The sequence below is a fragment of the Erpetoichthys calabaricus genome, chromosome 11 (genome assembly GCF_900747795.2).
Source record: "Erpetoichthys calabaricus chromosome 11, fErpCal1.3, whole genome shotgun sequence".
NCBI classification, from domain to species: domain Eukaryota; kingdom Metazoa; phylum Chordata; class Cladistia; order Polypteriformes; family Polypteridae; genus Erpetoichthys; species Erpetoichthys calabaricus.
Genome location: NC_041404.2, coordinates 28,330,534 through 28,342,249, shown reverse-complemented (window position 1 = coordinate 28,342,249; position 11,716 = coordinate 28,330,534). Strand labels below are relative to the sequence as shown.

Sequence of the window (11,716 nt, the reverse complement as noted above, 5' to 3'; positions counted from 1 at the left end):
CTATCTATCTATCTATCTATCTATCTATCTATCTATCTATCTATCTATCTATCTATCTATCTATCTATCTATCTATCTATCTGTTCCTTCCCTAAGCCATGCTGATGGATTGGCGCCACTGCAAATCGATACGGTCACAATTGAATCGTGTCCCGAAATGGGCAGAGCTCTTCGTTACTTCTATAATTAAAATAAACTAATTAATGCATGAAGTTAAAAACGTAGTGACAGGGAGAGTAGCGGATTGCTTGTTTTACCACAGCGTGTGTGGACGAGTGTGCCGTTTAGTGTCTGGAGTGGCTTCGGCTTCCTGCAAAAATGGAGGTTAAAAAAAAACCCACACTTTTTCCTTTGCGTAAACACCGCTCAGTGGTTCTCATTTTTTCTATACGCCTGACCAATACAGAGAATGTGAGGTTTTTACTTCCTCGCAGGATACTGTATTTAACTACTTGAGTACAGGAAACATTTAGTTAAATCCGCAGAGGCCATCTGACGCCGTCAAGCAAATCTTTTAAAGATTCAGGTAAATTCCATATTTACACAATGCAAAACTGACATTGTTGTAGACTAGCTAGCTTGGTTTAATCTGGAAAAATATTTTACATTGGAAAGCAAATAGTAATTGGGCAATACTGAATCGTTAATCCATCCAGTTTCTGATCTATACGATTTATATCGCAGGGTCTCAGTGTAGTTAAAGGAGGAATTAAAGGACTATATATTTTATCGTTGTTCCCGATGATACACTTTAGAATAAAGTTTAAATCTTGCCTTGCAATAGGCCTATATCCAGTAGCACTAACTCTTGAACCTTTCCTAACGAAATCTTTATTAATAAAAGTAAGGTTATAGTAATTCTTCATAATGTAAATAATAGCTGGATAAATTCACGCATTCATCCATTTTCAAATTTGCCTATTCCGATTAAGCGATCTGGATAATTGAACCAAAATGAATTGAAATTTAGTTATCATCAATTATTATCATAAATCATTTAAATTATCTATCTATCTATCTATCTATCTATCTATCTATCTATCTATCTATCTAATATAGCGCCTTCCGTATTTATCTATCTAGCCTGATAGATTAATTATTACCTATTTCCCAGTGGCGGTCAACGTGGGTTGGGGGCTTGTTGTGGCCGACTAGAGGGACCCCAGTGAACTTCCAAGGATGCCGTAAGATGACTGAAAACCAATGTATAATAGATGCAAAGTATTAGCTCTCGGGCGGCACGGTGGCGCAGTGGGTAGCGCTGCTGCCTCGCAGTTGGGTGATCTGGGGACCTGGGTTCGCTTCCCGGGTCCCTCCCTGCGTGGAGTTTGCATGTTCTCCCCGTGTCTGCGTGGGTTTCTTCCGGGCGCCTCCGGTTTCCTCCACAGTCCAAAGACATGCTGGTTAGGTGGATTGGCAATTCTAAATTGGCCCTAGTGTGTATGTGTCCTGCGGTGGGTTGGCACCCTGCCCGGGATTGGTTCCTGCCTTGTGCCCTGTGTTGGCTGGGATTGGCTCCAGCAGACCCCCGTGACCCTGTGTTCGGATTCAGCGGGTTGGAAAATGGATGGATGGATGGATGGTATTAGCTCTCGAAAACAGCAGTCATGATCTGGGGTGTCAAACGTACCATTATAAAGAGGGCCGCCTTATCGATATTCAATATGTGTGTGTGGTATGGCCGGCAGTGACTCCCAGTTTTTTTTAAAGGCCCTAACAAGAAAAAACGAAAAGAAACCAACATGCGACATTTTGCATGGTGGCGTGTGGCAGCCGACTTCACACACGTATCGCTCACTTTTTAAAGCTGCACGGACTTCAGCGCTGCTCGACTGTTTTGTCTTTTTTGCCGTCTCGTTTGTTCTTTAAAAGTCTTTGCATTTCCATTAGTACTTATTGTGGATGAAAACCTTCCAGTGTTGAATCCAGCCCAATTTTATCCGAAAGAAAAAATGTCAGTAGAGACTTATTCTGCATTTTATTTACTTTTTAATTTTTTTTTTCAGAAATACTTAATCATTTATGTTTAATGTAAAAGTAATACTAAAGCCGAGTGAGTACTGAGCAGCTCTTGCTGTTACCAAAATATTTGCAATGACGAATTCTGTATTTTGATTATATTTATACTTTAAAAATAAAATAATTAAGTGATTCAGACACTAGTAAAATAAACTGTATTTAATAAAAACATACAAATTGACTTTGAAATGGCCTACACATTTTGCATTTTGATTTAAAAACTGAAACGGTGTAATAACACGAGCAGCAACGCTATATAAATGTAATGAATTATTATTAAATAAATCTAAGTTCATAAACTATCATCTTTGTCAAGACTGCAGCAAAATTACAAGAGGGGGGGGGGGCAGCACGGCCTGTATATGGGGTCCCTCGCATATTCTCGTGGTTCATCGGCGGATATTGAAGGAATAAAGGTTGAGAACCCCTGCTTTAATCAGGAAAAACACAAAGCAGGGTACAACTTCTGTACACATTCCTCTGTCAAAATCCGAGAACAAAAGAAAACGGGAAACACTTTAGGCATGAGATGAATAAACTTCACTATTTAAATAAAAATGCGGACATAATTTAAATTGATTCTTGTGTTTCAAAGGGACTTAATTGTACGTAAAAGGGGAAATAATCGACGTGTTCACAAACAGTTGCACGTAGCAATTTAGTCAAATAATTGAAAATGCGATCAAGACTGAAGTTTTTTCTTTCTTTTATTTAAATAAACGTAGGTGACAACCGCGTGAGGGGACGTCAGTCAATGCGCGATCGCCACACCCCCTCACACGCATGCGCACACCTTTTTCCACTCAAAGCGGGCCAGTTTAGAGATGTTTAAGAACTTCTCGTGCAGATCTTTGGAATTTGTTAGGAAACCTCATACAGACACGAAGAGACTGTGCTGTGTAAAATGCGGAGGCTGACCACGCAGGGCTTTTGAACCTCTCTTGATGAGAAACACCAGCACTAAGCAACCTGCCCTTCATTTTTGGTCTATATTTAGTATTCGAAAGGTAGGAATCATTGTGGAATATACGTAATTATAGCATAAGAAAACATTCTAAAAGCCACGCAGTCCAATTCAGTGTCACGGGGGACAGGAGCCAGTGGAATATATATTTGTGAACCAGCCGCGGGCAGGACACCAGCATATCCTTCCCTTTCTTCCTTCGTTTATTTTTTCCTCTTTTCCCACTTGTATGCGGGGTCGACGTGTCCGGTCACATCTGCCCATCAGAACCTTTTCAATTTTATTTTTATTTCTGTATTTGGCTGATGCCTTTATCCAGTGCGACATACACCATTTGAGATTTGGTTACGTTTGTTTTTGTTTATACAAATGCTAGCTACTTGCTCATGGTCACACAGTGTCAATAGCGGCCCTGATCCTACAACCTCAAGGTTTAAAGTCCACAGCCTTAACCAGTATGCCACACTTTTACTTAAAATCTTCTTCTACTTTATCCAACCACCTCCTCTTTGGCCTCCTTTGCTTTGCTTCCCCTGCACTTCACTCCCATCACTTTTTTGCCCACATAGTAATCATCTGTCCTCATCACATGTCCATACCGCTTTAATCTCCTTTCCTGTACTTTCATAGTTTTATCTCCCTATCTGGCTGTAGCTCTGTCTCATTTCTTATTTTGTCCTTCTTTGGAACTCCACACATGCATCTCCACATTCTCATTTCTGCCTCATCTAACTTTTCCTGTGCTCTCTTGACTGGCCACATTTTAGCTTCATCCACCATTGCTAGTCATACCCCAGTCTTCAACCTTCGCCTTAATCTTTGATCACATAACAATTCTGATACCTAAAAAGTAATTATGAAAGCAGTCAAAACATATTCAATATTTATTACATTCGGAGCGAATTTGAATCTTCTTTGTTTTCTTTCAGGGGCCACCATGAACAATAACAAAAGTGACAATTTAGCAAAAATTGACATCACCCTTTACCACCCAGAAGGCCAAAATGGTATATTCCAGGATGTCACTGGGAAGGACCAGTGCTGCATATTCCAGAACTTTTCCATTGGAAGAAGCCCTAAATGCAACCTACAGCTGAATCACAAATTTATATCAAGGCGGCACTTTGAACTTGAACCTTATTTTATTAAAGGTAATCCTTACCTTTGCTTCAGCCTAAAAAATCTCAGCCATAAAGGCATTCTTAAAGTGAACGGGATGAACATTGAATACCTGCAGAAAACACCTATTCATGCCAAAAACACAATTCTCTTCTCTGGATTCCAGATGTTGGTGACCGTGGATCAAAGCGTCTCCTGGGATGGCTATGTGTGTGAGATTCACGTGTCGGACTCTCCTGTAATTCATATGAAGCAGCCCGAGGAAAATGATGAATCTGATGTCATATAAGTAGTCAAAGTTGTTCTCTGGCTCTTGCAGAATATTTCGCCAAGAGCTGATCATTGCAAACAGATGTATAAAATAGTTGGAAGCAAAATGATACCTCTTGAGGTTAATGTGATGTACAATTTTATAAACTCATGACCTCATTTGGTATGACAAACAATCTACTAACTCTCCAGCAACCACAAGGAAAGGAAAAGCTTACATAAAAAGCCCAAAATATTACATTCCGTGATTGGGCAGTGTCTGCCTATTCATTCATGCACAAAATGAGCTTATTATCGATTTCTGCTTGTATTTTTACTGTCACCTACAGGAAGTCCATGCAGTGAACTATCGGTTAAGCGCTGGACTCTAGACTCAAGACCACTAACTTAACAAATGAATGACATGATGCCACGCTGAACTGTCCGCTCTTATGAATCCATTGAGTGATCCGGACTACGTGGGCATGAAGAACTTGAATCAGCACCAAGACACCATAATGAACATCAACTACAACTAGAAGGGGCATTTTGACATTGTTCAGTGGTTTTGACTTGTCTGTGGTCATTTGGAACTTTTTAACCATCCAAATTGCATTTTACTAGGTGTACTGGCTGCATTTGTATATGAAATATCAATCTGTTTACCCAGTGATTTTATGAAACTGTTATCTCTAATTAAGGGTTACAAGGAGATGAGCACTAGGATATAAATGTGTGAACATTTATGTGCAACATATGTTTGAAATAGCCAGTAACAGGCTTATTTTTTAGTGTATTACTAGTTAGCAGGTTTAGTGCTCGTATTTAATGTTACAAGAAGGAAAAGGTCTTTTCTAAATGAGTGTATCAACATGGTAGGCGTACTTCACAGAAAAAGGAAAAGAAATGCATAATGATTGGGACAAAGACACATTTTTTCCTTGATTCAGATTTGATTAAAGTGCACATTGCAGACTTTCATTTAAGGGTTTTTTGCAGACATTTTGGTCACACCATATAGAAATGACCAAACTTTTTATACAAAGTCCCCAATTGCAGGGCACCATAGTGTTTGGGACACAGCAATATCAGTACTATTAAAACTGTCATATTTAGGACTTTGTTGCATCTCCCTTGGATGCAATGATGATTGAAGTCTGTTATTCATAGACCTCTCCAGGTGCTGAGGATCTTCTCTGGTGATGTTCTGCCAAGCCTCAAATGCAGCCATCTTCAGTTCCTGCTTTTTTTTATCCTGTTTAAGTTTTCTCATCAGCATATGGAAGGCCTACTCAGTTGGATTTAAATCGTGTGACTGCCTTGGCCATTCAAGGATTTTCATTTTTAGGTTTGAATAACTCCTGTGATGCCATAGCAGTATGTTTGGTTCATTATCATGTTGTAGGATGAAGCGCCGTCCAAAGTGTTTGGAGGCATTTACTGGAACTTGAGCAGATCAGATGTTTCTACAAACTTCAGAATTCATTGCGACATTGCCGTCAGCAGTTCCATCATCAATGAATAATGAGTGTGCCAGTACCTGTGGCAGGCATACATGCCCAAGCCATAACAGCCTCACCACCATGTTTAACAGATGAGGTGGTCTGCTTTGAATCTTGGGTAGTTCCTTCTCGTCTCCACACTTTGCTCTTTCCATCACTCTGATACAGGTTCATCTTTGTCTCGTCTGTTAACAAGATCTTTTTCCAGCATTCTGCGGATTCTTTTAAGTCCTTCTTCACAAACTGTAATCTGGCCATCCTGTTGTTGTGGCTAACTAGTGCTCTGCATCTTGTAGGGTGGCCTCTGTGTTTCTGTTCATGAAGTCTTCTGTGGATAGTCGTCTCTGACACACACCCAACCGCCTCCTGAAGACTGTCTCTGATCTGTCAGACAGGCATTTGGGGCTTTTTCTTTACCATGGTGAGGATTCTTCTGTCATCAGCAGTGGAGGTCTTCCTTGGCCTACCAGTCCCTTTGCAATTACTTGAGCTCACCAGTGCGTTCTTTCTTCTTAATGATATTCCAGACAGTTGATTTAGGTAATTCTAAGATTTTACCAAAGTCTCTATTGGTTTTATTCTTATTTTTCAGCCTCATATTGGCTTGTTTGACTTTCACTGGCACATGTTGAACAATAGCAACTACAAACTCCAAAGGGTTCAAGGAAGCCGATGTATCTTATGAATCAATTAAACCTGCCTGAGGAATCACAAGCAGCTGTGACACCAATTGTCCCAAACATTATGGTTCCCTGAAATGGGGGTGACCTTGTATAAAAAGTGTTGTCATTTCTTCATAGTGTGACCAAAATGTGTACAAATACCATTAAATTAAAGTCTGCAATGAACACTTTAATTACATCTGAATTGTTGTATTAAAGTCTGCAATGAACACTTTAATTACATCTGAATTGTTGTAGTAGAAGGATGTTGTACCGTGTTAGCTATTATGGATGCAATGAGAAGACAAGCAAAATGACACATTGTACCGGCTAACTAAAAAGATTACAGTACACTGTGCAAGATTTTGAGGCAACTCAGGTCCCTTTTTCAGGCAGTTTGTAAACAGCCAATAAAAGGTGTCATTTTGCTTGACTTCTGTTTGCATCGTTGGATTTGTAATTTCTGTGGAGGAAAAAAATGTGTCTTTGTCCCAAACATTATGGAGGGAAATGATAAGTGATCATTTTAATTTGAAATAATTAGAAAATCTGTTTAAAATAAAAAGCTACATCTAAAATGTAAACCAAATACACAGTTCATGAAATAGATGGATAGCTCTTACTGTTCATGAAGATGTGAAACAGTTTTTATTCATAAACTACAATGACTGTTATGTCTAGAAATACACGGGGAAGTGAAGGGAGGCAGATGTGCTTTGGATTCAATATTTTACTGTTTATTTCTTTGACTTCATAAGCGTAGGCTGGAAACATGTTTGGTGTTCAATATCTGCCTTGTTTCAGATTTAAATACACATTGTTTTGTCACAGTGGACTCCTCCACGTTTGCAGTGTCTATAATATGCCTATGTCAATACTAATTTAAGACTTGGGGAATATTAAACTGTATAACTGTGCTGCTGAAACTTTTAATAATGAGAAATGTAACCAACCCAAAATAATAATTCATTTTCCAAGCCTGTTTTTTTTCCGACTACATGGTCCATGGGGCCTTAGTAGGAAACAGGCGGGAGCCAACCCTGGGTGGGATGCCTGTCCATCACAGGGTCCAACTAATATCTGTCCATTTTATGATCTTCCAGGGGTGGGGTTCTGAGCACCTCTCAGGAGCTTTGAGTGTAAGGGAAGAGCTAACCCTGAGTACAAGTAACATGTCTCCTTCCATTTTCTGAATTTGGTTCTTTCAGTACAGGACTGAGACTGCCTTGAGATAAGCAGGAGGCTATTCTTGCGGGATCTGGCCTAAGATGGAAACCAAACTCGGACAGGAAGGTGATTGACGACAAGTGATTTTTACACACTATGCATTTCAGCACTCAGTGGCCCAGCTCTGTGTTTGTGTGGTCTATCACTTTGCCGCTGTGATGTTGTTACTGCAGACACTTCCCTTTCACAATAACAACACTTACAGTTGAACAGGACAGATCTAGCAGAGCAGAAATATCACATACTGACTTGTGGCCAAGGTGGCATCCTATGACACTGCCATGTTTAAAGTCACTGGGCTCTTCCGCTCCATCCATTCTACTGCCAGTGTTTGTCAATGGAGATTGAACCTGTTAAGAATGAGACACCTGAACTCAATAATATGGAGGGCTGACCACATAATGTGGTCATGTAGTGTAGCTCTAGGAAACGGGTTCAAATCCTTGCTTGCTTAAATGCTTATGTTATCCATCTTTGTGTGTGGGTTTTCTGTTTTCCACTCACAAGTTATGTGTGTTAGATTAATTAAGTATGTGTGAATGTTACTCTATAGTGGACTGGTGCCCGGTCCTGATTTCCAGTCCTGTTTATACCTTGTGTCCCTTGCTGCCTAAATAAGCTCCTGCTTCTAGCAATCCTGAGCAGGTTTAAGGCAGGTCTATATATGAAAGGATAAACAGAATGAGATTATTACTGATGTTCATGGAGTAGCTGCTTCATTATTGTCCAAAATGTATGTTAAGACAATGCTATCTAAGGAAGACACACAGGTACAGTAGCAATGGCTTGTATACGTCTACATTTCAGAGAGATGATCGTCAAGCGGAAAGATTTTAAGTGATTTAACACCAGATAGATCAGCTTGAATAAACAGTATAAGGAACACAAATCCTGCAGTGGTCTTCCTTGTACAATACTGTCACTAATATAAAGAGGATAAACCCCTGACAAAAAACCTGCAGCCAATCAGACAGCAGAGAATGATATGACTTGTGCATAGTCGCTGACAGCCTGCTGTCCAGTTAGTCACATAACAGCTGAGTACAACCTGATTCTGGTTATCGAGGGCATAGCATAGCTTCCTCAGACTCTCCTAGTACCATGCAGGGCTAAGTCCAAACTTGGGAATACTTGGTGCAAGGCAGGAAACAGCAATGGTCAGAGTAGCAGTCCATCCCAGGCTCCACTCCCACACACACACTCTTACACAGGGACCACCACCTGGTAAGTCTTTGGAGCGCCTGGAGGAAAATCCACATAGATGCAGTGACAACATGCAGACTCCACACAAATCATAGCTAGACACAGATTGCAAACTAAGACCACCCTATTTCTGTGTGTTATAAAGACGAGACATACTCAGGTAAAGGTCTGGGGCAGCCACCCGTATAATCTAGTATCCTGGCTGCAAAAGTCGTTTTTATGTAAATAAACAGCACTGGTGTGCATACAATTGAGTCCAAGACAAGACTGAGGAATTAGGACAAAGGGCAGGGTTTTAAAGGGGAAGACAGGAAGTGAGGTCATAAGGATCAGGGACGTGTTCGTTCTCCATTGGTTCGGGCCTGGACGTGATGTCAGAGGGGCCGGAGCCAGTAAGGTCTCCTTCCATTGGCTCGGTCCCGGAAATGATGTCACGAGAGCCAGGTGGAAATCTCCCGGGAATGGTCTGCAGGCAAGAGAGAAAAAGAGTCAGTGCACTCTGCCACCTCCCGGCATATCTCAGAACTGCCGTCACTCAAGCCCTTTAGCTGCCTCCCATGCGCACGTGTGTGACAAGGCCCCCCCCTTAGCCCAGACCCGTCGGGGCGGGCGACCCTAACCGAGAGGTCGTGAACTCGGGAAAGAGCATCAGCGTTGGCATGGAGAGAGCCTCGGCGATGAACGAGCGAAAACTTATATGGCTGTAGGTCAAGAAACCACCTGGTGACCTGTGGATTCGACTCCTTGTGCAGGGCCATCCACTGTAGGGGTTCATGGTCCGTGACAAGGGTGAACTCCCGGCCCAACAGGTAGTACCTAAGCTGAGTAATCACCCACTTAATCGCCAAAGCCTCCCATGCGCACGTGTGTGACATGTGGAAATGAATTCATATTTAATAAACAGGACAGAGATGGTGTTATATTATTATATATTATTATAAAAAAAATCCTGGTAGGAAGACCAGGGAGACAAGATGTAATCTTCTTGGAAGACAATTTGACATCCCGCGAGAGACACTTTAACGTCATGTGAGACAAGGCAGAGAGATAGAAGGACGGCTGCTGTACAGGCTTTTAAATGATTGACACGCAGCGCAACAAGCAGAACACGCACCTTGGCAACAGCAGCTGATCCCTCCGCATCTCCTCAGCTTGCATTCAGCTCTCCCCTTTACAACATGAGCAGGAGAGACTTGAAGTGGCAGGAGCGGGGGGGGCTGGTGAGCAAAGCAATCGAGACGTGATCAACTCAGAGAGACACTTTGACAATACGCAAGTCTAGACACTAGACATTACAACCTTAGGAAGCAAAACCCGTGAGATGGTGACTTCTGCACGTCACGCCCTACTTTCAAACAATTTAAAACAAGTTCACGGACATCTAACCTAGCAGTTGTTGGAATGCTTTTGGCAGACACACTTCATGTACTCCCAGCTCTTAAAACAACGACAAGCAGAACACGCAGCTCGCCAGCAGCAGCAGCAAGCCAGCAAATGATCCGAGCACATCTCCTTAGTGTGCTTTCATTCCACACCCCCCCCCCCCCCAACGCGAGTGGCAGAGACACGAAGTGGCAAAAGGACAGCTGCTGTACATGCTTTTAAATGATCGATGTAAAGCACGACAAGCAGAACACGCAGCTTGCCAGCAGCAGCAGAAAGATAGCAGCTGATCCGACCGCATCTACTTAGCGTATATTCAAGCCCCCCCCCCCCCCCCACAACGCGAGCAGCGTTATATATCCTGCAAGAAACAGATTTAACCACGCCCGGGGCCGGAAATAAAGGACAAATATTGTTTATAGAAAAGTTTTAAAGTAAAAGTGAAAATAATGCATATGTAACAATTCACATGAAAATAACAATCTCTTTAAATTGTATATCTGGTAAAACAAACCTGGGGGTGGGCAAGCGAAGCAAACAGAGCCCCCTAGTCAAAAGAAAAAAAACATGTCATGGGGTGTTATTTAGTTTTTCACAGAATGAAAAATGTGTCCTGTGATGGACTGGCATCCCAGCCAGAGTTTGTTCCAGCCTGAATTAAGTGAAATAGGAAATGCATGGATGGATTGATGGATAAAATTGATTAAGTGAAATAGGAAATGCATGGATGGATTGATGGATAAGATGAATTATCGGTTGTATATCCCGTAGTAAGAAGACCAGAGCTCAGCATTCTGAGTCTTCCCCGACTACGTAGAGTTTGCATGTTCCCACCATGTCACTTGGTTTCCTCTGGAATGCTCCAGTTTCATCCCATAGTCGAAAGACATGCCAGTCAGTGGGTTGGCGATGCTAAATTGGGGCTTAGCGGGTGTGAGTGTGCGTGTGGTGTCATGTGTTGTGTGTTTTGACCCTGTTATGGACTGGCCCCTTGTCCAGGGATTGTTCCCACCTTAGGCCCTGTGCTCGTTGAGGTCGGCTCCTGCTCTGCATGAAGTGGGTTTAGAAAATGGATAGCTAGGCCAACTGTATATAGTACATGTGAATTAGAATTCTAGGATGATAAATGCTCACAATTCACAAAATGACTTCTTACAGTTAATATAATATAAAATTGACAAACATAAAATGAAAATCTGGATCCACTAATGGCACGTAATTTGATTATACAAATACTTATAACACCTGAGCCCGACAATTCAGGTACATGTTCCTACAGTATAAGCGAAAAGAAAGAGGTACCCTGGCTGCCGGCCCCGTTGCCCCGGTTTCCAGTCCCCAAGCGGCGCTGCCCCCGAGAGGTCTTCTGCCTGAGCCACAAGCGCGTA

The 11,716-nt window shown here is 41.8% G+C and overlaps 1 protein-coding gene across 1 annotated transcript; it reads left to right on the top strand.

The window, feature by feature from the left end:
* The first annotated feature begins 491 nt into the window (after nucleotides 1-491).
* Nucleotides 492-5,404, top strand: LOC114659992 (TRAF-interacting protein with FHA domain-containing protein B-like). Its single transcript, XM_028812528.2, has 2 exons — nucleotides 492-526; nucleotides 3,913-5,404. Exon 2 carries the CDS (start codon nucleotides 3,921-3,923, stop codon nucleotides 4,389-4,391), a length of 471 nt encoding a protein of 156 aa, XP_028668361.2. The 5' UTR covers nucleotides 492-526; nucleotides 3,913-3,920; the 3' UTR covers nucleotides 4,392-5,404.
* Nucleotides 5,405-11,716: the final 6,312 nt, after the last annotated feature.

Excerpts from the sequence above, each read along its gene's own strand:
- LOC114659992 (XM_028812528.2), top strand. The coding sequence starts at position 3,921 with ATGAACAATAACAAAAGTGACAATTTAGCAAAAATTGACATCACCCTT.